At 44.0% G+C, this 27,270-nt stretch overlaps 3 protein-coding genes across 4 annotated transcripts in view; 2 read left to right on the top strand and 1 right to left on the bottom strand.

Moving 5' to 3' along the window:
* Nucleotides 1-3,382, top strand: part of WASHC5 (WASH complex subunit 5) — a 65,160-nt gene extending 61,778 nt beyond the window's left edge. The window contains exon 30 of the transcript XR_008597415.1: nucleotides 3,303-3,382. The gene's annotated coding sequence lies outside the window, so the exon portion shown is untranslated. The remainder of the gene's footprint in view (nucleotides 1-3,302) is intronic.
* Nucleotides 1-20,694, bottom strand: part of SQLE (squalene epoxidase) — a 29,813-nt gene extending 9,119 nt beyond the window's left edge. The window contains exons 1-6 of the mRNA XM_054984763.1: nucleotides 19,578-20,694; nucleotides 9,745-9,997; nucleotides 4,404-4,584; nucleotides 3,332-3,428; nucleotides 623-736; nucleotides 156-327 (exon numbers count right to left, since the gene is read on the bottom strand). Of these exons, the coding sequence (XP_054840738.1) occupies nucleotides 156-327; nucleotides 623-736; nucleotides 3,332-3,428; nucleotides 4,404-4,584; nucleotides 9,745-9,997; nucleotides 19,578-19,862 (1,102 nt within the window). The 5' untranslated portion in view covers nucleotides 19,863-20,694. The remainder of the gene's footprint in view (nucleotides 1-155; nucleotides 328-622; nucleotides 737-3,331; nucleotides 3,429-4,403; nucleotides 4,585-9,744; nucleotides 9,998-19,577) is intronic.
* An 840-nt stretch (nucleotides 20,695-21,534) lies between these two features.
* Nucleotides 21,535-26,930, top strand: BBS10 (Bardet-Biedl syndrome 10). Of its 2 annotated transcripts, none has more exons than XM_054985338.1 (2): nucleotides 21,535-21,725; nucleotides 23,871-26,930. In XM_054985338.1, the coding sequence occupies exons 1-2, from the start codon at nucleotides 21,535-21,537 to the stop codon at nucleotides 25,882-25,884; spliced, it is 2,205 nt and encodes a 734-aa protein (XP_054841313.1). In that variant the 3' UTR covers nucleotides 25,885-26,930. The 2 variants fall into 2 exon arrangements, with proteins under 2 accessions (XP_054841313.1, XP_054841315.1); XM_054985340.1 differs by having other exon boundaries at nucleotides 21,655-21,725; nucleotides 23,960-26,930.
* Nucleotides 26,931-27,270: the final 340 nt, after the last annotated feature.

The following is a 27,270-nucleotide window of genomic DNA, read 5'->3' as shown; positions in this document are numbered from 1 at the left end:
GCACCATCTTAGCCTGTAGGTGGGGAACTGGCTGTTTACAAAGTCAATGGAGCATTGGAACTATCCCAATCACAAAGCAATTTAGAATCAACAGGAATACAGAATGCACCAAGTCAAGCAGATGATTCTTTCCAAAGAACATGTATTCTTCTTACCTGGCAGCTGTGGATAAATTTTTTCACTCATGTATTCTTTAAGATTCTTTGGCATTTCACCTCGTATGTCAACAAGGACACGGGTTTCATTGGAAGAAATCTGGTAGATAAGCACCGGACTAGGATTTCCCAACACGAGTTCAGCATGGTTGGCTTTATACTGAGGTGAATTCTTTTAAAAGAGAGAGAGGAAAAAAACATTGAAGTGCTCTTTGATTGTCTCAATATGCGTTTCCAAGAACTCATAGGGTGACATGATTGAGCAAACAGCTTAAATTCCAAATCAGTTCCAGATATGCAGAATTACAAACAAGTTATGTCACAATGTCATTGGGAGGTTATGTGAGACAAGATTCCAAAAGCGGTTTACATGCTACAGGAATTACAACAGATGTTTAAATGGGACTACTCTGATGTTTTACTTTCAGCATCCAAATCTGAAAATAGGTTTTGGGGGGAACACTTACCTTCAAAATGCAACCTACAAAATGAGATGGGACTTGAACTTTGTTGGAGACGAGATTTTTCCTAAACTTAGAGAAGAGGCCATCAGCAACAACGGTCAGTGGTGCACGGAGTTCCTGCAACACAAACGATCACAATGCATAGTCACAAGCTGGATAAGCAGTGCTGAGCAGCATCTTCCTGAGGGACGCCAGCCTCACCCAAGTTTTCATTGACAATTTGCTCTCTGGAATGGGCACATGTCATTTTAAAGTGACTCAAAAGACTATTGTGCAGTGTGCTTAAGAACATAAGAGAAGCCATGTTGGATCAGGCCAATGGCCCATCCAGTCCAACACTCTGTATCACAGTGGCCAAAAAAACAGGTGTCCTCAGGAGGTCTGCCAGTGGGGAAGGGATGCTAGAAGCCCTCCCAGTGATTGCCCCCCCCCAAAACACCAAGAACAGAAAGAATCACTGCCCTAGACAGAGAGTTGCATCTATAACAGAAAGTTGCATCTATAACTGCTTATACAACAGTTTACCATGATCTACTGTGGCATCAGACCTGAAATAAGAGAACCTCTGCTAATGAAAGAGGTCACTGTTCCTCTATATCAATATTGTGAGTCTGGAACCACGCTCAGCATGACTTTTTTGTTCCCACAACTGTTTAGTGTACAGCATACCATAACATGTGGATTGTGGCAGTCTGAAGTATACTGGATACATGTACAATCTTCTTCAAAATCTACAATCCAATCCATCAATCGTTCCGGGAGCATGGATGTGAATACATATTCTTTGTCATATATTCATATTAAATTCAGTTTTAGAAACCTGGGCTCCTGATTCCACTCAGACCGTATAAGTCAGGAGCTTAAGAGTGTTGCTTGCAGAAGAATATGGGATTTCTTGATAAGCACACAAGATTTAGTATGCTGATATTCGCTTTAAGATGGAGACTGTATCAAGTATCGTCTGCTACGGGAGGATATCTGAGATGTTCTTGAAAAAGCTGCTGTCCTTTCTAAAGGTAGTGAACTCACCAGCTGACACACACACATTCATCAAAAACCTCTGAATTCAAAAGCTGCTGTTAATAACACTAATTAGGACTGCAAAGAAAGACATTTCTCAACTTTTGAGCTATGAGTTAACTTACAGAAGGTTCAGTCAACACCTATATCTCTTGCCCAAGAAAGACATAACTAATGATGCATTCCCTGATCTTGCTTCTGACCATGTCCTTCAAGCTCACATATGGAATTACAATATGTAACCTGAAAGCTGACTCACATACTCCAAACTAGGACAAATGCTGGTGTCAGAAACACAGAGAACTGTGCCCCATCTTTCTCTGCTAGGTAACCCTTCGAACAATCTTATTGGTACAAGCTGAAGCTTTGATCCATGTCTGGGCAACTGCTTCCTATAAGAAGGGATTCCTAGGCTGCAAGTTACTGGCATCTTTCATATTTAAACAAAGTAAGTAAAAACAAAAATATTTATAGTCTGCCTTTCTTATGGTAACTCAAGGCAGATTTCAGGATATTAAAACAGTACACACAGACAGCAAAGGACAACCAACAAACACAGGATTATAGAATTAAGAGGGTTTTGTGAAAAGCCCAATGGCAGAAGAAAATACTTCAACTCAGGGGTCATTTCGTAGAAAAAGAGCTGGAGGAACTCATTAGCATAACTCATTAGCATATGCCATGCCTCTTGCCATCACCGGAAGTGTGTCATTAGTATAACTGATTTGCATATGCCACACACCCTGACATCACCTTTTCTGGCTGTTTTGGACCCAATCCTGGCCATTCAGGGCCGAAATTGGACCCAAAATGGCAAAGGGGCTGAAAATGGCTGAAAAGGGGCCCAAAATGGTCAGGATTGGGCCGCTGATGAGCGGGAGTGATCCACCACCCGTCAAAGGCCTGATCCAGGCTGTTTTGGCCCCAATCCAGGCAGAAACGGGCCCAAAATGGCTGTGAGTCATATGGGCGGGGCCACCTGACATGTGACCTCTTTGGGGAACTGCCGGAACTGCGTTCCTGTGCGTTCCCCCTCGAAATGAGCCCTGCTTCAACTCAGTAATACTGGGCAGCTTGCTCTCCAAAGTGCTACGTAATTGAAGAGAGTTAAATCCATGAAAATCTGCAAACAAGATGCTTCCTAAATCCAACCCTCCTGTATGCACCATCTTCCAGGTATGCTGGTGTTGAGGAACTTGCAAAGAGAACCCTATTCGGGGCTCCCCTGATGATATCAACCAGCATGCAAAGAAGCAGAATCTGAAGACGCAGAGGATAGATGGGCAAGGCAGACGAATCTCTCTGCTACTTTGCAGCTCTTTCGAACAGCAACACCCCACCCCGTGCCTTTCTTCTCTCAGGTAACCTGTGCAGACAGGTTACTCCTGAACACTTGGAATGTTTTTGAATATTCATGACAACACAGCACATCAGCATACACCTACCGAGGAGTAACAAAGCAACAAATATAAATACTTCACACTTTTATTTGACACGTCCACTATGATAAGAATCCAGTAGCGGTACTCATTCTGTTAGAAGCTGAGATGTTAAGGATGATATAGATTAACACTACCACCAAATGCAGGGTTTATATAAGTTTTAATTACATTTGTTAATTTATTTAGGATTAATTTTGTCTTCACTTTAATTTGTCACAAAGGACTGGAAAAACTGGAATATCAGGCTCACCTTGGCATCCCCCGTTTCTTTCTCTCGGTACAAAACTCCAACCACACATTCATCCTCTTCGAGCAACTGCAGCGCCGTCCCTTCAATGAATTTTGTGCTGAAAGAAAGCAGATTCTTACTACGCTTCAAACTCCACAGCACTGCAGCAACATGCAGGCTCTTGGACACAGGAGGAGTACCAATCCACGGAAACAGGTGTAAGCATTTGCCTGAACAAAGCCCTCTGCCAAGCAGACATTTCTGATGGCCTCCCTTTGACCCATCCCTCTGTGACCAATTCTAAAGGAGCAGCAGCAAAGAAATGCCTCCTCCTCACTATAACGATCTCCACAAACACCATCCCCACCTAAGCAACGTACCGTCAGGGGGTAGGGAACGATCACAGATTTGTGTCAAAACCCATTACTTCTTCCCTCCTTGAGGTCTTGTCTTGTTAGCAAAAAAGACTTTATTGGAAGGCAGCAGCGACCCAGGCTGGCACAGGGACACCCAAATGTTTCAAAAACTTTTTTAAATTTTTATTTTTAAATGCAAAAAAAGGGCTGGAACATGGACGATCAACCTATGGCACCAGAACCACAAGTGGCACACAAGACAGGGAACTGTGTCACACACACCAGGATGGCTCCGTTCAGAGGCAGAATGCCTCCAAGTGTCAGATGCTGCTTACGGGCCTCCCTATGGCATCTGACTGACCACTGTTGACACATGATATGCTGGACTAGAAGGGCTGCCGATCTAATTCAGCATGGCTACTCTCATGTTCTAATCTGAGGAGGATTCCAAGCCTTGCATCCCTGCCTTCAGCCCAAACCACAAGAAGGCATTGGAGGGGGCAGGGTTTGCACATTTAGTAACTTCTGTTGATTTATATATAAAAAATCAGCATATGGTTTACAGCTACACTTCTGCCTCTAGCAAACTGTTAGATAGTGAGTGTGTTTGGCCCAGGAGGGGGGTGGGGGGTCGGAATGGAAGGAAACACTTTAAATGGAAACAATGGGAGCCTGCACCTTCCCCCAGACAATGCACACGCTGGGTCCAAATCTGCTAAGTTCCCATCTACCCTTACTTGGGCTCTGCCATGGCCATCCTTCGGAGACCCATGATGAAACGTCCATGATGGAATGCTCTTCCGCTTTGCACTTGGCCATTTGCTGCTCGAGGATACGGGATTTCAACCTTAGATTGGCTTTCCATGTCATGAACAATATAGCCGTTGATTGTGTGAGCATCAATCCCTTCCACTGCCTCTGCATAGGATGGGTCAAAAATGATGTTAATAACGAAAGATCAATCAATAGGAGATTATACATTGATTACACACCCATACTAAGTGTGTATTAGTCAGTCTATATTAAGGTTAGGCAATGGACATCTGCCCCACCTGACAAAACCTTAAGCAACTTGCAGAATATCTCTGGAGTCACATGAGTACGTAGTTATTGCCATGGAAGAGCTATGAAAAAGCTTTCCTCTGTTTACAGAAGAGTGGGTTTCTAGCAAATACACATTTGCAGGGCTTTTTTCTGGGGAAAGAGGTGGTGGAACTCAGGACCGCATAATGATGTCACTTTGGGTCAGCTGGAACAAGGGGGGGGGTTTTAAAAAGTTTAAATCGCCCTCGGCAAAAATGGTTACATGGCCAGTGGCCCTGCCCTCTGATCTCCAGAAAGAGGGGAGTTTAGATTGCCCTCTGCGCTGCTGGAGCAGCGCAGAGGGCAATCTAAACTCCCCTCTGTCTGGAGATCAGGGGGTGGGGCCACTGGCTATGTGACCATTTTCAAGAGGTGCCAGAACTCCGTTCCAATGCGTTCCTGCTGAAAAAAAGCCCTACACATTTGAAAGTGCCATGGCAAATTTGCTGCAGACCCTATAGCAAGTTAGAAGAAAATCATGCGAGAGTAATTCGAGGAGGTGCCAGCTATGGTGCAGCGAAGTCAGCGGCTCCGAGGAGCTTGTCTCTGAAGGACAACCAAAACCCAGAGATCTGGGGGCTTGGGCTTCCTAAGTTCTGGGGAGACCCCACGGAGAGGAGGGGACTCTGAAGCAAGAGGCTTAACCGGGGATTCACTCCAGGAATTGAAGTTGGAATTCTGTGAGTTTGCCTCACAGCACAGCCCGCTGTGGACACCATCTTACAGGCAACAAGCTGCGAGCACCGGACAGACAGATTAGAAAGCACTATATTCTTATAAACAAGATAGCTCACTGAGAAACAAGCTGTAAGTCTACAAAATAAAAGAGCCGTGCATGATAACAGAAAGGAAACAAAGACTCAGCCCTTTGGAGAGGATTAAAAGAGAGGGACGGTGCGGTGGATTCCCTCCCCCACCCCTCCTGAAGAAACAGCTTCCGAAGGGAGTTTCAAGCACAAGAGAGGCTTGTAAGAAGGAAGAATAATGACCTGCTTAGAATTACAAAACTACAGAGGTGAAAGGAAAATTCTTGCTGAGTGAGTAAAGAAAATAAAGTCACTAAAGATATAAAGTTCACCAAAGACATAAGGGAAGGGGAATCAAGCGGAGGAAAAGACTCATGGTGTGAAGCAACAGGAAAGACTCAGCCGAGAACTGAAAACGAAAGTAGCTGAGGATAACCTGAGTTTACGAGGCAGTTTAGAGAGGAATTTGGGCAAAGTTTCTCCCCCCTTTGGAGTTAAGTAAAGACAGAGACTGCCAACTGGATTAAAAAGGGAAGAAGTCGCTGGACGTTCGTCTCACCTCTGAAGGAAAAAAGGGTGAAAGAAAGGGGAGGTCTGGGGGATTCGGGTAACTAATTCTGTTTACCCGTGTTAAACTGTTAAACAAGAAACGAGTTTGGCTTATAATTTCTATATAGTACAAGCGTCTGGTCTAAAGCTTGTACTTGTTTCCATGAGTTTCCTCCAAATTTTATGATACTATGGTGTTATTAAGGTTAATATGATATAATTGTTGTTTAAGTGTGATAGACGGCTTGACAAGGTAACACAACAAGAAAATATAAAAATAAGGAGGGTACATTAGCTGTACAGATAAACTTAAAGGGTTAACAACAACAACTAGAAGCTTCAAAATGAGCAAAATTACAAAACTAAAACCTTTGCCAGAGCAAGCAAAATCTATAGGGACGATGCTTATACAGGAAGCCTTAAAGGATCTTCAACAAAACTTACAACAGATGTTTGCAGTAAATATAGCACAGGTGCAGAACAGTATTGCACAAGTATCAGAACAAATTAAAAGGCTAAGGGGAAAAGTGGCTGAATTCCACGAACAACTGAAAGAAAACACACAAGACAAGACCAATTTGGCATGTTTAATCCCCAAAGTAGATGAAGGAATGGATACAATAAATCAAAAGGTGGAAAAAGTGGAGATTAGACAGAGAACTTTAGAAGTCATAATGAAACAAAATATAACTGGAAATAAAGAGGAAGTACTGAGGGATGTATCCTTTGAGGTGACCGCACCAATATTGAAAAGGGGAAATGGAGAACTTTAAAAAAACCAGACATCCCCTATAGAGTGAACCCAAATTCTAAAAGGAAGATTAAATTGCCAAAAGGGGTACATGTGAGATTTACAAAGAGAAGGATAAGAGAAATAACATCGAGGGAAATGAGAGATAAATTTGCAAATACAAAAGGGAATGAGGTGAAGATATTCAAGGAGACACCTTGGAGTAAGAGGCGTTAGAATCATAGAATCATCATAGAATCATAGAGTTGGAAGGGGCCATACAGACCATCTAGTCCAACCCCCTGCCCAGTGCAGAAAAGAAGAGAATATTACTTCCTCTCCTCATTATTGAACAACAATGCAATTACTTAAAAAGAAAAAATAGACACAATTGGAAATGATGGTGGACCCCACACCACCCGACAGATGGATTGAATGGGAATATAAAATAAGAATTTAAATATACTTAAGTAAGATAGGAATGAAGAGGAAAGAAGTATTAGAACTAAATAAAGTAGGCTTATAGTAATAATAGGTTGATAGTAATGAAAGGTGATTGAATGGTAGTGATGGACGGAAATATACTGCAGAAATATATATTAATTCGTAAGATCTGATCGATCAGACGCTAGATTAAGATGGAATTAAAAGTAATAAATATGTGTTAACTATGTAAGGTTTGATTGACCAGGTACTGGTTGAATTAAAATTAACAAAATATATTGACAGAACAGGATACACTAACAGAACAAATAAAAGGGAAAAATAAAACAGACATAACTGGAAAGGAAGATGGATTCTGCTCTATAGATGGATGGAACGAAAATACAAAATAAGAAATCAAGTATGACTTAGCAGGACACAAACTGATAGAATGAGAATTAAAATGAGTATTAGAACTAAATAAACTAGACCAACAGTAATAATAGGAGGATAACAGTGAAAGGAGTATATTATTGTAACTGTATAGAAGAGATGGACTGCAATGTATAGTATTTACATGTATCATATGTAAAAGCTTGAGTAATCTGTTATTAGTCTAAATTGGAATAAAAACTAATAAAAATATATTTTAAAAAAATAGAAGAAAATCATGCCTTGTGTTTTGCAGTTTGTTGTTTTTAAATCCATCAAAAATGTTCAATGATCTAGAAGTTTTCACACAAAAGGGGGGGGGGAACCCCTAGATCTCAGGGAGACCAGAATACAAATGTAATAAAATAAATAAATAATACAGAATAAATTTAGGGCTGCCTGGTTCATACCAGTGCTGCACAGATTACACCCACCCACCTACCATATTATACAAAATTACTCACAATCCTTCAGTTTAAGATATATTTCTGGTATGGTCTTCATTGCTCATGTTGTACAAAATCTAGTGTGCCTACAGTGCCTTCCTAAGAAGAGTTACACTCTTCTTGAAGTCGGTGGATTTAGAAAGGTGTAACTCTGTTTAGGATAGCACTGTTAATCTGGTGATAGATCAAGATGGGTGGCTGTGTTAGTCTGTCTATAGAAGTGGAAAAGAGCAAGAGTCCAGTAGGACCTATAAGACACATTTGTGGTACCACAAATGTTGTTAGTCTTATAGGTGCTACTGGACTCTTGCTCTTTTCCACTGTTAAACCTGGTCAACAATCCTGAGCACATGTCAATGTCTGGTGACCAGAGTTTGCAGACTTACTCCAATGAAATCAATGGACTTAAAGTGGAGTGACTCTATATTGTAAGTTACACATTGAAGGAGTGACAACAGGCTGAACTGTACTGGAAAATACTCTTGGCAAATTCAGTAACACTCCTACACTCATATCTCCTCAATCCCAGGGCTATTTTCCATAAATTGACCTAAATCCGTATTCCCCAGTGTGGTGCCTGCCCGATACTTCCCTTGGGGCATAACAAGCTTTTTGGACATTGGGTGGGGCCATTGTAAGGCAAAGCTTGTTATTGGCTGCCCTTGTTCAAATGAAAGTTTTCCACTGGAGGATCAGGAGGGTTGGTAAGCACCTGGGCTTTCCTTCATCAGCGTATGGTTCCATTCCACTTTCACGTTTGACTTATTCCCAGGAAGTGTGAGGAGAAAGGCATTCCATTCAATTCCACCTCCTGTGGCAGCCATTTTGAGTTTGACTTCGTCTCCTGTGGTAGCCATTTTGGGGTGGCACTCACCACTCCCTCTCAAAATTCCAAATGGGCCCACAGGCTCAAAAAGGTGGGGGAACCTTGCTCTAAATCAATGCAGCTAAAAAATAGTTTGCAGATTTAGAATTTATGTTCATTAAATGAACTGCCATGTTAAGTGGAGCAATGAACCTCCCTAGCCCACATCATGTTCTTATCCAGAATTTATTGCACAGACTCCTCCAGAGCAATTGTAAGATTAATCTGCCTAGTGAGTGGACATGCTCTACCCAATTATAATACTGAACTACATACCTGTGATTTGAATCATCTCTAAACCTGAGAAATTTCTTCTGTCCTGTGCCACTCTGGTTGCTGAATGCCTAAACCTTCAGTCTTGGGTAGCCAAGTAATAGGACAGTTGGTACAACCGTGTGACTGAGCAAGAAACTAGGGAACAGACATCATTCCTAACTAGGGCTACCTCTCACACTCAAGAACATCTGGGATGAAGTCTTAGAATTATTTAACAAGTCACATCATACTTCTTCACTGCTAGGTACAGATGCCTTTCCTTTATCCCTGTGTTTGCTTTCTCTTTATCTTCTTGGGGTTTATCGTTCTTCAAGTTAACAAACTCACAGGTTAATGGAATGTTTGTCAGGGGAGTTTAGTTGCATAGTTATTTTGGCCTTACAAACCCATGGTTGTAAGGGGTGGGGGGCGGTTTCCAGTTGATATGGTTGTACGTTGAAGCTCGGGCTGCCTCCTGAACTATTTTAAAAAAAAAAACTAGAGCAGTGAACACAACAGGGTAAGATTTCCAACTGGACAGACACCTACCTTCCAGGCCCAGGTCTTTCAGGGCATTATACCCACCAGGCTGCAGCAATTCTCCAACTATCCTGTCGGGTTCTTTCAGATCCCTCTCGACCACGGTCACTTTCCGGCCGTCCCTTGCAAGGACCACTGCTAAAGCAGAGCCAAGTACACCGGACCCCACAATGATAACCTCCGGATCATACTGAGGAGGTAGCACTGAAGCTGTCGAGGTCTCCACTGAAGTCTCTGGTGTGGTATTGACCTTTCTTCTTCCCTGTGTAAAGACGGGAGTCAAAACAAAATGATGAGTTTAAGCTGTTGCAAGGAATACCCTGTCACAACATATGGATTTATCTTGGCTTTAGGGAATTTATTAAACTGGTCCCCCCCTCCCCGAACCTGGAGATTTTGCACATGTAGCACAAGCACCCCCAAGTACCCTCAAAAGTACCCACCTGATCACCGGAATTCATAGCGGTGAAGCCTTGTGAGAGCACACAGCAAGGAAGAGCAGAAGGGAGGTAGCACCAGACCTCCCCTTTGCCCTTTCCCTTCTTCCAGAAAGGGAAGAACCACCAGAAGAACAATTGCCTTCTACCTCTACCACAAGGCTAGACATCTTGAAGTACTGGCGAAGGGGAGATTAGTGTAAATTAGAACAACTAGTTTGGGGCCTCCCCTTTCTCAACCCTTAATTTTGACACTGATGCAAAATTAGTAGCTTTATACATGTTTTCAAAACATTATTATTTTGATTTGCTGGCATATGGACTGCAAGAGTTCGAACGAGGTCCCAGGAACTGTTAGTTTATGCAGGGTCCTTAGTGGGGCAAAAGGAACAAGTTAAACGGGGCTGCCCACTCAGACTATAATCCCCCCCACACCCACGTAGGTCCTAGATGAGGGGGTCTCTAACAGGCAACTCGCCAGCTGCTGCAGAGTAGCTCATGCATCCCCTTGCAGACCCAGAAAAATATTGATAGAGCAATTGCTGTAAGCTTTTTTTTTTTTTAAAAAAAGCTCTTATTTCATAGGATTTTCTCTATGCTGCATATTCAACCATTTCATTTCTGATGCTTTTTCTAGTCCATGTTCTGTTTCGAGGACAGAACAGAACTCTGTAACATGCTGAGGGGGGCGGGGAGTAGTTCGGGATATTTTTCATTACCCAGAAGTAGCTCTCATAAAACCGCTGTTTCATGAATTAAGGAGACCCTACATCCAAAGGGGGGGGGGAAGCTCACTCCCTTTACATCAACAGAGTGGGAAAAGAATGTGTGCATGCCTGTGACTGCACTTCCAATTTCTGTGCATAGATCCAGAGGAGTTAGCCGTGTTAGTCTGTAGTAGCAAAACCAAAAAGAGTCCAGTAGCACCTTTAAGACTAACCAATTTTATTGTAGCATAAGCTTTCGAGAATCAAGTTCTCTTCGTCAGATGCATAGTACATGCATACATAAATGGGGTGGGGGGGCAGGGAGAGGTATCTTCTGAACAGTCCCACGTACTGGACGAGGACTAAGGAAAAGGCCTTCAAATGATAACCAAAAGTATGAAAAGAGATCACTTTTCTCCATCTTCTTCCAGGTTATGCTTCATCTAGCCAGAAACAATATGACAGGACGTGCAAAATTAACAGTGGGAAGGTCACAGTCTACAGGCCACGCTCCTCCCTGTGTTTCTTTAATATGCACCAAAGCGCATGCTGAAGAGCTGCCCCTGCGCTGTTTTGTTTTCTAATAGAGTTCCTACTGCTGTAAGGCTGGACTTCCCACGAAAGCAATCACACTGAAATCCCCACCCACCCACTCCACTCATATGCAACAGTCACAGCTGTTGACTTTTCTTCAAGGAGGGAGGGGAGAAACATGAGACATACTTCAAAGAGGCGATGATTTTGTGGTTCCCCATTGCTAGTGCAGCTACAGTTAAAATGCAGCTGCAACAAGGCTTCTGAATGGCAGCTTCCCCCACAGTTTCCCCGCTCCAATTCCCCGGAAGTGGCCACCTCCTCTTGCCTGGGCCCCCAGGGCTGTTGTGTTGTTTTTTTAAAAAATGGTACTACAATATTGTCATATTCATACACCATTGTAACAATCAGTGTAGCAGGTACTCTGAATCCCAAACTTTCATTTAAAGAAAAGGTCTCTAGCCTCATCCCTTGCAAAGATACCCTTTTTCCTTATGTCTCCTCAAGGGAAGGAACTAGAGACTTACCTTTTTTTAAATAAAAGCTGGGAATTCAGAGAACCAGCTGCACCTATAGTTACAAAGTTATATCGATATAACAATACTCTAGTGTCGATTTTTTAAAAGGTGCAAGGGAAGGAAATGGCTGATGCAAGGGAAAGGAAAATGGCTGCCATATTGGCCAGAAAATCCAAATTTTCTCACTCATACAGTTGCCATCCAGGCCTTATTGTCATCTTTCAAAAATATTGGAGCAAAGCAGATTTGAGAAAAACTGGAGGAAGACCAGGAAACCCATGATGCTGCAGGGACGCAGGAAAAAAAAAACCCATTTTCCAAAAGCATTAAACTCGGGTAGATAACCCGCATGGAAGACATCACCCAAGTGTCGCTCAACTCTGTTTCCAGCTGTTGACAAACCCATCTTTTTTGCAAGATAAAATAGAAAAAAGCTGTTTGCTTGAACACCTTTTTCTGTGCTGCATTTATAAGTAAACAGTATCATTTCTTATTCCTCCACTTCCCCAAACAGTAGAATGTTCCAGGGCCATTGGGTGTTCTCTCTTCATTTGCAAAGGGGAAACCAATGAGCACTCAGAGTGCGAAGCACCATCAAATCCTGTCCCCTCCCTCAAAGCAAACACCATGTCCTTGGTGCTTCCCCAAAGTTCCTTCTTTTCAGCGGGAGCGTTGCCAAAACTAAGTTGGGAAATTCCTGGAGGTTTGGGCACAGAGTTTGGGGAGGGAGCTCAACAGGGTATAATGCCATAGAGTCCATTAGGGTTGCCAGCTCTAGGTTGGGAAATTCCTGTATATTTGGTGGGGGCAGAGCTTGGAGACGGCAAGGTTTGGGGAGGGACCAGAACTCAGCAGGGTGTAGTGCCATAGAGCCCACACTTCAATGCAACCATTTTCTCCAGGGGAACTGATCTCTATGGCCTGGAAATCAGTTGTAATTCCAGGAGATCTCCAGCTACCACCTGGAGGCCTGCAACCCTAGAGTCCACCCTCCAAACCAGCCATTTTTTCCAGGGGACCTGATCTCTGTAAACTAGAGATCAGTTGTAATTCTGGGAGATCTCCAGGGCCCACCTGGAGGATGGCAACCGTATGCGAGCAAACCGAAAGACTCTTTTTTTGGCTACATGGATGGACTAACTAGATACAATTTGCACTAAATGTTGACTGCAACGGCAACTGAATATTTAATTCCCCGTTTATTTATTTCATTTTTATTTATTTTGCAAAACTTTTATCCCACCTTTCTGCCTTCGTAAGAGTCACCAAGGCAACTAACAAATTAAAGTATACATAATAACATTTTTGTCTTATAAGCCATTAAAACCAATGAATACACACATCATGTAGCTCCCTCTTGTAGAGGTAGAAGGTACCCAATACTGTGACAGTCCACATTTCTCAGCCCCTCAGCAGCTAGACAATTTTGAGGACTGGGACTAGGAAAACACAAAAGTTAATACAGCAACTCAAGGTAAATTCTCCTAGATGTTATAGAGAGAGAAATGAATGGTAAACGTCACCACAAGGCAGCTTCATTAGTGCTGGATATTTTTCATTCTAGTATTTTCTCTCTTGATGCTTGTATGTAATTATAGCAATAATCCCACTGATTGTTGTTTGTCAAATGTTGCAGCCCTAATTATACACTGCCGTAGATAAGCACAGATGCTTTAAAATTATCCCTCTGCCTCATAGGCATTTCTTCCTGAGATCGCCACTAAGGGTGTAACGAAATGGTTACCAAGGGTGAGATGAGTGCTGGTTGCAGTAGATCTGTCTTAAGAAAAAGGGAACGTTCCCCATGAGGTTTGATGGGCTGTGGGGCCAGGGAGGGGCCTGCAGGAGTCTTGGTGTGGGACGCCCTTCTTCCTGGACTACAGCTCCCAGCTGCCCCCGGGCCAAGAAAGTACGGGAAAAGTAAGGGGTGGAGCCTGAAAAGAAATACCCAGCCGATCCTGAGGGAAAGTTAGTTGCCTTCTTGGTTGAAGAAGGATAGGCTCCTGCTGCTGGGTGAAACCTAGGCCCTAAGTGTGGAGGGCCTGGGAGATGGCAGAAAGGAAATAAAGGGGGAACCTTCCCTGAGACCCCCACCCCCTTAAGGTAGAACAGGGAACAGTGTGGTAGGGAAAGCAGACGGCGGTTCTCTTGTTTAATTTTCTGCCCTATGGGTTCTGAAAAGGGGGGGGTCTCCCCCTATGTGTTGTGCCTTTACCTGCTTTGTGTGCAAGTGCTCTGTATATAGTTATTAAATTACACTTTTTGAATATAAAGAACCTTGTGGTGCTCTGACTACGTAACCTCCCCCACTTGCCATGCTACAAGAAGGGAGGGAGCCCGGGAGAAACTGATACAGCTAGACCTTGATGGGTTGCCAATTCTCCAGGGCCCAACCAAAGATTGGGTAATTCATTTCCCAGTAAGGAAATTCAGCCAGAGGGGTCTCACTGCCCCTCAGTCAGGCCGTGTACAAATCAGTGAGTGGTGGCAGCGATGAAGAGTGCGAGCCACACCCACCCGGGACGGTGGGAGGCGGATAGCGGGGCTAGCAGGCCGTTGATGGCAGCTCAGTTGCCCAGCCTGAGAGCCAGTGCCCATTCTACCACAAAGAGCATGGAGTGCATTTAGAGGCATGTGTGTTGAGACTGAGATGAATGCCGCACACACTCAGATGCCTCCTAGGACTGAGGGCTGGAGCATTGTCTGCTCAGCTCCCTCTGGCCACCGCCAGCGCATTCTGCGAGGAGGGACATGCCACCAGCGGCCAGAGGCAGTCAAGACTGCCAGCAGTGGCCAGAGGGAGCCAAGCGGACTACGTTCCAGCCTTCTGTCCTAGGGAGGAGGCGGAGCGTGCGTCGTGTTCGCTTGGTCCCCAAGCGGGAACTGGTAGCGGGGAATCATATAGAGCAGCTGTTCTTTCTGACTACACTTCCCCTGGAAACTCGCGAGAAATTGACATATGAAGAACACGTGTCGGGTATCTCATATAGTTTCCCACTTAGGTACTCTAATCTAAATGAAGCCAGGTGACTATGTTGAAGTAACAAAAGAAACAGAAAATACCATTGCATCTATGCTTTTTGACAGAATAACTAGAACACGTACAGCACTTTCAGTGTTCAAAGCACGTGAACTGTGAACACATGGTCACAGTAATCTTAACAACAGCCCCATAAGGTAGATCAGTATTATTCCCTTAATGCAGATGGGAAGCTGAGAGAGTGTTCATGGCTGAGATCAGAATTGCACCCTACAAGATCACAAATGATTCTCTTAGCAGCTATGCTACAACAGCTTGCATACAAAATAGTACATCCCCCCTGCCCAGTCAAAGCTGTAGGTCCATTATTGATTCTGAAACTCCCACACTCTTTTGGGTTTTTTTCTTCACATTTTCAAGGAAGATTCAGCAGCCAGAATGTAACCAGCCACTTAAACAGGAAGACTAACAGTGTCGTCAGAATTCACTTACACATCTTACTATGCCAGCTATTTTGTCCGCGGTAAGGATTTCAAAACTGTACAGCCTCCTTTGCAATAATGGCCTGATTTACATATGTAGTTAATGAGGTAGTACGGTGGACTTTCCTACATCAGGCTGTAAGCAAGGATGCTATTTTTAGTACTCCACTACTACATGGAACTTACTCAAAGCTACCTCCAGGTGGCAATCTTAATGAGCACACTAGCTCTGTCTCCCTTGATTTATCCGTTGCTAGACCTACGGCATCGGAATTTGTCACTATTGCATCAAGGGGTTTGTGGATCGCTACCAGTCCTGGCTGCGGGGATGCTTTCTACATTAGCAAACCTGTTCCATGTATTTGAAGTAAATTACAATTACTGGAAACAAAAACAAAATTCATGTAATCTAAGATCTTTTATTAAGACCAAAAAATAATACAAGATTGTGCAAGGTTTTGAGGTCTTCGGAACTCTTCATCTGGGTAGAAGCTTTAAAAAATTGGGAGGAGGGGGGGAAAGGAGACATCTTTCCACCATGATGTCAAAGCATCTGTTTGCATCCATGTCAGCCAATTTCAGCAGGCACGGGGTATGGTTAGCCAGTGTCAGATTGAACCCTGATACCCACCTAGCCACAGATTGAAACCCAATACCAGTTGTGTAGAATGCCAGTCTGGAGAACTCAAAAGCTAACACAATGTGATGCAATATTCTGATATTAAGACAAATCTTATTGAAGTATCATGTGGATTTTGCAATGCACCAACACAGCTATCAATGTTTTATGTTACTAGATTGCAGGTAATTATGTAATCAAAAATTCAAAAACAAAAAGCCATCTAATACTTTTTTTTAAAGACCAAGCAAAAGAACACAAAAGTATGTGCAAGCTTTTGAGTTCTCCAGAACTGTTTATTAAGCTGGAAGTTTTAAAAGGATGTGGGGGGGAGAGATGTTTTGGCAATGATGCATTTTGTCTGCATCCTGTATAGAATACCAGTCTGATATGAACAGTTAAAATGGTTGCACCTAAGAATAAGCATTTTGCTTTTAGCTCTCCAAGGAAAGGAGGGATCTCAAGCTGTTCATGCCGCTTCCTTTGTCTACTTTCTCCAGCCACAGCTGGGCCAATGGAGAGTTTTATTCCTTACTGAAGGCAAGGGAAGAGGGGAGATAAAAGGACCCAAGGAGGAAATGATGCATCTACCTCACTTCCTGTTTGGTGGAGTCATTCTGTGGGCTACAGCCTGGCATCCCCACAGTGAACCCCATAAAATAACAGATGTACCTGCAAGTATAAGACATACAGTATTCCAACAGTCCAGTAGCACCTATAAGACTAATAACATTTGTGGTAGGGTATGAGTTTTCGTGAGTCACAGCTCACTTCTTCAGAAGTGGGGAGAAGTCACAGCTCACTTCTTCAGAAGTGGGGAGAAGTCACAGCTCACTTCTTCAGAAGTTCTGAAAAAGTAGCTGTGACTTACGGAAGATCATACCCTACCACAAATTTTGTTAGTCTTATAGGTGCTACTAGACTCTTGCTCTTTTCTACCGTTACAGACAAACTAACATGGCTACCCATCTTGATATACCAGTATTCCAACTGATTTGGTATTTAACATGGAGGAGCATTCGTTCACTGATTTTGTAAGGAGCCAAGCAGCCACTTCCATGGAGGTGAAAGACATGGAATGCCAAAGCACTTAACAAAACCTGATGCATCATCTTAAGTGATTAGTATCAGACTAGGTTCTGCAAGTCCTGGATTCAAATCCCCACACTGCCATCATGGAAGCCCACTGAGAAACCTTGGGCCAGTCACACACACTCAGCCTAGCCTACCTCACAGGGCTGTGATGATACAGTGGAGAAAAGGAGCATGCTGAAAGCTGCTTTGAGTCCCCGTTCAGGAGAACAGCAGGGCATAAATTAAGCAAACGAATAACCTCATCTTAAGCACTCTCTTCATAAAGCTTTTGCTGGCTTTCTGGATACAAGCCAAATCCTCTCTGTTCCACCAAGCATTTGGAAACGGGCTACTGTTTGCTTTGTCTCGCCTTTTTATCGTTTCAGAGCAGTTTATTCTTTAAAATACATCTTTATGGGTGTTTAGCTGCTTTTAGACACAATTTTGTTTTACTAAGACAGTCTACCTTATGAGCCCATCTGTGCGGGGAAAGACAACAAGATAAAGCCTAAACTCCCTCATAGCATTGTTGTAAGGGTAAAACAGAAGAGAGGGAAATGGTATGTACTGCACTGAGATCCTTGTTGGAAAGCTCGGATTAAAAAAATGGAATAAATCAATGAAGCATACAGATATGGGATAAAATAAAACGTTGCACTCAAGGTTACTATTAGAGTGGGGCAAAACCTTGCATCTGACCACCCCCTCATACACACACCATTAATTAATGTATGAAGCTGCCTTCTCCTGAGACAGACCATCTGGGCAAATATTGCCTGCTCTGACTGAAGGGGGCTCTTCAGTGTTGGGGGCCATTCCCAGCTCGACCACATTAGACTTTTTTAAAAACAAGAGCACGGCACTTTGTCCATGTAATACAGATGCTCTTCCTCTACAACTTCTTTCCCATAAAAATCAGGCTGTCGAGAACAGGACTTTGGGGTCCCACTGATTTGTATGGAATGAACTAAACCAATGGCAGTCAGGAAGGGCCCTGAGATGAGGTGCCATGTGTCCAGAAACAGCCTTACCCAAGAATCTCTGAAATTCGTGGATGTTCCACCCTCCAAACAACTAGTATTTCCCAAACATGTAATTAACATGTAATTAAAACAGCAGTGCAGTAGCTTTAGAAATTTGAGAACCATCCTACAAAAATGTGAGAAAAGCCATCTTGACAAGTGTTCAGACAGGAATCTCATCTTTTCCACTCACAGCTTTGAACAGTAGGAGTGCCATCTGCAAACAGGCACTTCTTACCAATAGGTTTGATGGATGAAGGCTAGAAATCCTCCATTTTTAATCCTCTTACATACTAGCCAGAAAGATGGCCGTGTGTGTCTGTGTGTGTGTGCCAACAGCTGGAATTAGATGTTGCCCTGTGATGGATACGTGCCAGTTCAGTGACAGCTGATTTGGACTTTTGGTGTCGATATCTCTTGCCTTGTGGAGAATGGGTGACTGACTATAAAGTCAAGAAGCCCTGCTTGGACTATGAATTCTCTACTGAGAATCAAGGCTAAAAGTCTGGCTGTTACAAGATCCTGCTAAAGAAATGAGGTAAGCTTCCTGAATCGGGACAATAGATATGAACTTGATAATCAGGAGAGGGGGAATGGACTAGGAAAGCAGAAAGTAGTAGAAAGACAGAGAGATTACAAGATGTACATAAGCACAAAATTATGTAAACAAGTACATTAAAAGTATATTTATTTAGTCCACCTTTCTCACTAAGACTCAAGGCAGATTACAGTGTGAGATTAGTACTGTCAGTATCAAGGACAATTTCATAAACAATGCCTTTTTTATGTTGGAACCAATGCTCAATCCTCTTTGGGCTAGCACAGTTTTAACAGGAATAACCCAGACATTCAAGTCTTCCTTTTAAAAAAAGAGGTTTTTTCTTTGTTGAAGGAATTAAAATTATGTACAGCAACTATACCATAATTTCTGATTATTGTCTTTTTTCAACCATTTGTTACCACACTGCACAACTAGGACTTATCAACTCTGGTGAATACCAGTCTAGGGTGGATATTGTTGAATTTTCCTATAATTGAGAATCCAGCCCCCTCTCCCTCTATTTGGGGAAATAGATTGTTCACCAAAGTGCACAAGGATCTTTGTGGAATACAGATCTGCAATAAGGTTTCCCAAAAGTAGGGGGTACACACCTAATCACACCTTTAGAAACCTACAAAGGAAGCAAGATCTTAATATAACATCAACAAAACAGAGTATCAACAGGACGACTGTATGATGTAGTGGTTAGAGTGTCAGACTAGGATCTGGGAGACCCAGATTTGACTCCTGCTCTGCCACGGGCACTTACCGGGAAACCTTTGGCCAGTCACTTTTCTCAGTCTAAGCTACCTCACAGGGTTGTCATACGGATGAGATGGAGGGTGTTTCCCTTTGGGGGAAACAGTGGGATATAAATGAAGTAAACAAACTTGTTATGCATATTTGTCATGCTTAGATGCTAACCTACCTTCTGGTATTCAGGCTGCAGGGCTTCTTGAGGTCCCGTGTGAGATTTAGTCCAGAAAAATCCAACGAAGGGCACAGTGGCAAGAAAGTTACAGAGCACCCCACACTGTGGGTCCTTGTGCTTCTGTTGTTTGAGTCCCCTCGACCGGAATCGATAAGAAAGCAACAACCCAAGAGAAAAGAATACCAGCATAGAGAGCAGCACCTCCTTGTTGGCATAACTCATCAAGTCTCCACATTTCTTATACACATAGACGAAGGAGGCAATGCCTAAGAAAGTCCACATTGTTGGAGAGAGGGAGGGCGTGCTGGCTCAGTCCGCAGGTGGGTTCCTTTTCAAGCTTGCTCCTGAATAAAGTCTCTCGGAAAAAAGAAGTTTCCTGTACAACCTGTGAACGTTGCTATGAAATTACAAAGACCCCCGTTTCAAAATACAAGAAGGGAATTTTAAAAAATCTACTAGAAAGCAAAAGTGCTCCTCAAATGGCTACAAAATTCAGTCCTCCATCACAGAAAGCAGCTTCTGCTATTAGTTACACAAAAGTAATTACCAAGGGAAGGGGGGAATAAATGATTCAGCGCTGCTTATCGCCACCTAGTAAGATTCAGGTGAATTTATATATCCTGGAAGGGGGAAAAAAGCATTTTCATTTCCACTTGCTCTTCCGTTTATCGATTCGTACTTATCCTTGCAACTCAGCATCAAAAAAGCTGGGGGTTTTAAAAGAATGAAATATCAAAATCCAGTTTCTGCCCAGTCTTTCCATGAGCCTGAAAAATTATTTTGAAAAGCAAATAGTTACTAGAACTAAAACGAGTCTGGCAGATTAGCAGGGCAAAAAGAGAGAAAGCATCTTCTTCATTTTAAAGGGCTTTCTTCTCTAGATAAAAGAGCAGCTCAGACTGGAATTTCTACCTCAGCTTTCTCTTGGTTTTAAGCAGCCAGCTGAACGCTTCCCAGTTGCCCCTGAGGCAAATATTTGAGCTGCTGGCTCCCGCCTCCTTCTCCTCTCATGCCTTCAAGGAGGGCAACTCCCCTTCCCCTGGCATCTCCCTCACAGGGCCAGACCAATTCCCAGCCCCTCCACAGTGGAAGAGAACCAACGGATGGAGGATGCTTCCAGCCAGAGCAAGGCTAAGCCAGGTGAAGAGAGGAGGGAGGAGTTATGCGCAATGGGCGTGGTTTATGTTAATATCGCTCTCGCCTCCTCCCTCTTGCCGGCTCCCGCGCGCCCAGTGGCCCAGGCCGCCCTAGCCAATCCGTCGCGCTATGCTGAGATGGTCTTATGGTGTCTCGGCCAATGGGAAGGGGAGGAGGGCGGGGTTTCGCATCCCGCGGGAGCCTAGTGCGATGTGACGTAAAGTTTGATCAGAGGATGGCGCGTCCTGCGTTGCCATGGAGTTGCCGGCGGATCGCTAAAGGGCGGAAGGAGTTGAGACCGCGCCAGTGATTGCGAAAGTTTTAAGCGAAGGGAAGTGGGAGAGTTAGGAGCATCAGAAACGGGCTTCGTTTAGCTTACTACGCAGGCGTTTCAAAGCGCTCATGCGCAGTGGGAAAGAAATGTCGGCGAGCTGACCGACGGCAAAGGAATCAGAATAGATAAGTCCCAGGTTTACATTGAGCGTTGAACCTCTGAGCATGTGCGAAGTGCAGTTTCGTCGCCACAACTGACTCCTGAGGAGGATTGGCACGGGTGTCGATGCTAAAGACATCGAAATTAGTTTTCAAAACCGCTTCAGCCAAGAAAACCAGAGCGAAGCCAATCCTGAGGGACGCCGACGAAAAAAAAGCTTCAGGCGCGGGTCCTGACGCTCCACCAATCCCCGCTCAGGCGGTTCCAAATTCCACCAATTCCGAGCCAGAGTGAACTTAGGGACCGCCTTCTGGTTTGGGGCGAGAAAGGTGTGGCGTAACCGCCCTGAGTGGGACCGCAGGCGGGCCTGGAACGGCGGTTTCCATGGCGACCGCGACGCGCGTGGAGCTGAGGCGGCTGGCGCAGGAGGCCGCGGCCCTGGCCGGCGTCGTCCGCGGCTCGCTGGGCCCCCGAGGCGGGCAAGTCCTGCTCACGCGGCCCACGGGGGAGCTGCTGCTGTCGCGGGACGGGCGGCGAGTGCTGGAGGCTCTGAACGTGGGGTCGCCAACGGCCAGGTGAGCCTCTCTGTTCATACGGTTGCCAACTCTGGGATGGGAAAATCCTGGAGATTTGGGGGTGGAGCCTGGAGAGGGGGAGGGACCTCAGCGGGGTATAGTGCTGTAGAATTTTCTCCAGGGGAACTTATCTCGGTGGCCTGGAGACCAGTTGTTACTTATTTATTTACTAGCAACAAAGCCCCTTATGGGAAAAATATTCAATGGGCTCTAGAAAGGGGAGGGCGGGCAGGCAGGTATTTGCTCCTCCTCTGTCACTGATTCCAGCTGGTGAAGGGGGGAGGGGTATTGTTATCTGCTCCACACCTGAACTGCCTGATCTCAGCCATGTGAAGGGGTGGTGGGCTTTGTTACCTGCTCCATGCCTCATTCATGCTGGGTAAAGGGGGGGCATTGCCTCCTGTTCTGCACCTGACTATGGCTGAGTAAAGAGGGGTAGGCATTACTACCTGCTCCGAGCCTGATTCCAGCCGGGTGAAGGGGGGGTGGACATTGCTGCCTGCTCCCAGTTGGGTGAAGGGAGAAACAGGCATTGCTTCTTGCTCCACGCCTGATCTTGACAGGTGAAGGTGGGTGGTGGGCTTTACTATCTGCTCTGCTCCTGATCCCAGCTGATCCCCGTCTTGCTCCCAGCCTGGGCTTCCCACCATGGCACATTTTCCGGAGGGACATGGTCCCTTGCCTAGGCTTCCCTCCATGGCAGCACCCTCTGGTGGTGCACCAGGGTATAAAGTGAGTTGTCTGAAATACGCTTACTCAGTTATATAGTAAGATAGTTCGCCTTTCTCACTCAGACTCAAGGCTGGACTATTGACCCTCTGTCTGATTCCCTGTGGCTGTTCTTACATGCTTTAAATGGATATCAGCTGAGGCCCAGTTGGTGTATGCAGGAGAATGAGGTGGTAGTGAACTGCACCATTTCAGACTACAGGTAGTTGATGCTGAGTTTGAATGTGCCTCCATGAAAAGAAAAAAAAAGTTAACACATCAGGAAAGAAACTAGCATTTTGCCTGTTTTGCTCGTTTTCTGTTTGCAGGGAATTTTTAACATAGTGGAGCATGTAGCAGGATGATTTCCTGCCTGGAGTCTAGGAATATAGCTCATTCTACCATTTCCTTTCCGCTTTAATTTGCTGTATGTTCAGAATACTGATACAACCTTACTTGGTTTCTAAACAAGTATCATGCAGACTCATGGAGGAGAGGTCTGTCACTGACTGCAGAACAGAATCTCTCATTTTTAGAGACACTATATATTGCTGGGGAGAGACATGGTGGGAGGATCGTTTCCATAATTTTTTAGCCCCTGCATAATTCATAAAGTTCTTGAGATGCTGTGCAAAAATAAAAGCATTTAGTAGGCAACTTGAAGTCAACAAAAAAAATAACAATGTTTTTCTCTGAGAAAACTGTCCTCTCTTTGCTGAGGAACTGAGATTAGTAGTATAGGCTTGAGGTCCGTTTGCAAGACATCCGCTGCCTTCCACAATGCTGTAATCCTAAAGACAACATGAAAGTAGTTAGGCATACCAAATACACTTTAAACTGCACAGCTGAAACATTTTACAGAGCAGTTCTAAGTGGGTCTTACTTAAAATTCTACTTTGTTCAACTCAACCAGTCTTATTCCCAGGAAAGTGTACTTACAGTGCAGTCCTAAAACTGGAGTAACTCTTCTTAGGGTTGCACTGTTAGAATCACACTTTTACCATGTCATTTATTTACGTAGGTTTTCGGGTCATTTCACACAAACACAGAGGGCTCTGGCAAGGAAGTGCTCACGTGGAAAGACACCCTCTGTAAGAGTGTCTTTTCCATAGCTGCCACAATTTGCAGAATTGTGGCAGGTTGGTAAAATCCTGCCATGATTGCAGAAATATAGTAACTGTACATCAGGGAGATTCCTGCACTTTCACATGAGCATTTCCTAAACTGCAGCTTCTGATGCACTAATGGAGCCTTCTGTTAAGTGGCAGCTTGGCTCTTGAGCACCAACGACATGATTCTTCCTTATAAATTTAATATACCCGTTTGTTATTCTAGGAAAGTGTTTTTCTTTCTACTACACATTTGCAGGAAATTGATATTTAGAATAAAGCTTTTTTTTAGATTTTGTAAATGTCTTTGTTGGTTTGTTTTGAGCAGAATGATGATAGCATGCATTTCCACACACTGCAATCTGACTGGAGATGGAGCGAAAACATTCATCATCCTGCTCTCCGCTTTACTCCAAGGGCTTGAAAACCTTATGGAAAGAGACGGGGCTCCCTTTTGCAAGAACGTCCGAGGAAGAGAGAAGCATAAAGAAAAATGTTACGGATTGAAACAAGTCTCCCGGTTTCTTACAGTGATCCAAACCTGCATCCTGGACTACATAATGACACAAGATCTAGAAAAACATTTTCTTTCAATCTTTTCTGCTTATGATACAGACATAAATAGATGCACAATGGAATCAGTATTAGAAGCATATTTTTGTGGCAAAGTTGCCAGTAATTGGCAAAAGTTGCTTTCCCAGCTGAGCTGTGATTTCTACTACAAAGCCATTGCAGGTGAAAATGCAAGCGAAGTACTACATTTGGTAGATGAATGTTTTGTCGAGTTGCATAGAACTGTGACGGGCCTTCCCGTTTCAAGTTCAAGGATCTTAGAAGGGCTTGTTCTTCAAAGAGATTTTGCTGTCTATTGTCCCTCAGTGGGTGACAAAAGAGTTTTAATCGTAACAGAACCTATCCACACAGCTCTTTCTGACTTAGGTGTAGAAGTAGTCATAACTGCGGAATGTCAGTATCAAGTGTCTGAACTTTGGATTACAAAAAGAACAGAAGCTGTAATAAGACACATGCAGCACAATAATATCAAGGTATTGTTGTCCAGTGTAAAACAAGAGGAAGTGGTTCACTACTGTGCAAAAAACTGTGGCATATCAATTGTAGAATGCCTCTCGCTAGAAGAAATCTCTTTGATTTGTAGGATTACAGGAATCTCGCCTTTTAGGCCTTCGCAGGACAGTATTCACACTGGAATCGCTGAAGCCGCTGTTGCAAAATTTTGCCAGCCTCTCCGGCTTGGCGCAAAGGGATACGTCCACATTGGCTTGTCAGGGACTGATGCCTTTCAGCCCCATAGTATAATTCTCTGTGGGGCTGTACATGGGGTCACTGAGCAGCACGCTTGTGCTTTTCATGGTGCATTCAAAATGCTACGGCAAATGTTCGTGGCAGTGGAGTGTTGCGAACCATTATCTGAAAGTCAGGACCTTTTAAACACTCAGCAGGGCTCAGCTGCACAACAGCAATTTGTGGAGGAACCCACTAACTGTGAAAACATTCCGGCTCACGGCAAACAACTGATACTTTGTGAGGTTGAAACAGAAAAGCGTTCTCTAGTTTCTACTGCAGTCGGAGCCAAGGAGCTAGCAGGTTCACATACACATCTGAATAACTCCTCATGCATCACAATGCCCTGTGCAGATTTAGAACCTAATACTGTGTGCTCGTTACTGAATGAAAGTGAAAAGTATATTGTTGATTTACAGAAGCTGCCTCCGGAATATAAGCATCCTGGCAAAACAGGAGTGGATGAGAATGAACCGTCTGACGACAATCAATGCATTCACATTACAGTAGAGGAAGGAACCTGTTCCAGACATGCATTAGTGCAACTACCAGACAGTAAGGACAGTTTCACAGGTCCAAGTCATGGTCCTTCAATTAAAGATGGAAGGAATAATAAAAGCTGTGCCCAAAGTAATGCCATTTATTCCATAAAGGCAGGAGCACTTGTGCCGGTAGGTGGAATCTTTGAGATCCTGTTACATTACTATCTTTCTTCCTATGCAAAGCAGTGCCAATCAACCAGTACATCCGTTCTTTGCTCCCTAATTGCTGACGTGTTGCTAAGTGTTCCAAAAACCCTTTGCAGGACGCAGAAAAGGAATGCTTTTGCTCAGCTCTATCTCGAAGTTACCGGTGCCCTCAGAAGTAAGCAGCAGCTGCTGCTGACCAATCAGAAAAGCCTCGAATCAGTTTCTTGCAAGTACCAGTTAGTGGCTTCTGTTCTTCAGTGTGCGGCGAAGCTTCTTAATATCGACCTGATTGTTGGCATTAAAAGGCTGCCTCAGAAGAATGTAGAAAGCGACTCAGAGGGCGACCTCTGAAAGTAGGCTGCGGGCATGCTAGGCAAACCACCATGTTTGGTAGTCGCTAGGACTAGGTGTCGCTCCTCGAGGCCATGCAGCAGTTTCTTAGTCCTGAGTGCAGCTGTTCCCAAGCAGTTCAGAAAGCCTTGGGGTGCAACCCTGTGCAGAGTTGCTCTGGCGCATTGAAACGGGTTTAGAACAGAGTAATTCTGCCCAGGATTGTGGATCCGCAAACAGTTGGAAAAGAAAAAGTAAGCTGCTGCCAGTGTTCTTGAATTCCACGTGGTATTTCTTGCTAATGGTTTGCACAAGGGAACGTAACACACGTTTAGGAGGGCTGATGATCCTTGGCATGGGTTTCCTGTTGAATACGGAGCTAAGCAATGCATTATACTGCAGCCTGGCTTTGCATTGCTTGTAGAAGAAGCCGTGTTGTGTGAGGGCTCCCCCATTAACAGGCAGAGAAACGTGGAAGGAGAGAAATCTCAGGTGCAAGGTGAAGGAGGAGACGCTGGCCTTTTTGCCTCCTTTTCTGTCTCAGATGTTAACTTTAACCTTCACCCTTCCAGCTCCTAGGGGAAGTTAGCCATTAAGGACCAAACTAGAAGTGATGGCGTTTATGGTCTCAGCCATTCCCCCACCCTCCTTCTGTGGCTGTTGAGAATGACTCGGCCTGCTGTACTGCAGACCAAATCAGAATCAGGACCTCTTAGCATTTTTAAATCACTTTAAAGTGGCAGTGGCATCCACAGGTCAAACCCTTGGGCAGCATCACTTGTTTGGCCCTAAGAAGGGGAACAAGAAAGACAGCCAGGTGTTTTCTCTGTCACTTCTTTACCCATTCGGGAAGGGAACCTGAAAACTGCCCATCAGCAGAGCTCTCCAGGAGTGGGGCTGCTCTCACTTGGTAAGTGTAATGTAAATCCAAGCTTTCGTTTACGTTGCCAAGGCTTGAGCCCTTAGGGAATCTAAATATTCTCATTGGCTTTCTCACACATTGTGAAGTTTGATGAGCATCAGAGGACAACTTTGTTGACTATCAACACAATTTCCCTTTCACAAAAAAACAAAAACACTGATAAGCCCCAGACTACAACATTATTAATTTCATTTTCTCATCTCCATCATACTTAGACAAAACATTGGATATCTCCCTTTTTACTTTCTGTTAATACAGATTGTGAAGGACTGCCTAACCTAATAAAAGATGAAAATAAAATATTTATATAAATAAACAATCTACTGAGCAAGACTATTTATTAAAATATTTATATCCCACTTTTCTCCTCAATGGGGCCAAAAGAAGCTTCCCCTCCTCAATTTATCCATCCTCATAATAACAACCCTGTAAAGTAGATTAGGCTGAAAGCATCATCCAGCAAATTTCTATGGCAGAATGAGGAT

The sequence above is a fragment of the Eublepharis macularius genome, chromosome 7, assembly GCF_028583425.1.
Source record: "Eublepharis macularius isolate TG4126 chromosome 7, MPM_Emac_v1.0, whole genome shotgun sequence".
Lineage (NCBI taxonomy): Eukaryota > Metazoa > Chordata > Lepidosauria > Squamata > Eublepharidae > Eublepharis > Eublepharis macularius.
This window is presented reverse-complemented; position numbering and strand designations above follow the sequence as displayed.

Excerpts from the sequence above, each read along its gene's own strand:
- BBS10 (XM_054985338.1), top strand. The coding sequence starts at position 21,535 with ATGGCGACCGCGACGCGCGTGGAGCTGAGGCGGCTGGCGCAGGAGGCC. Across the intron at positions 21,726-23,870 it reads GTGGGGTCGCCAACGGCCAG|AATGATGATAGCATGCATTT; the intron begins GTGAGCCTCTCT and ends TGTTTTGAGCAG.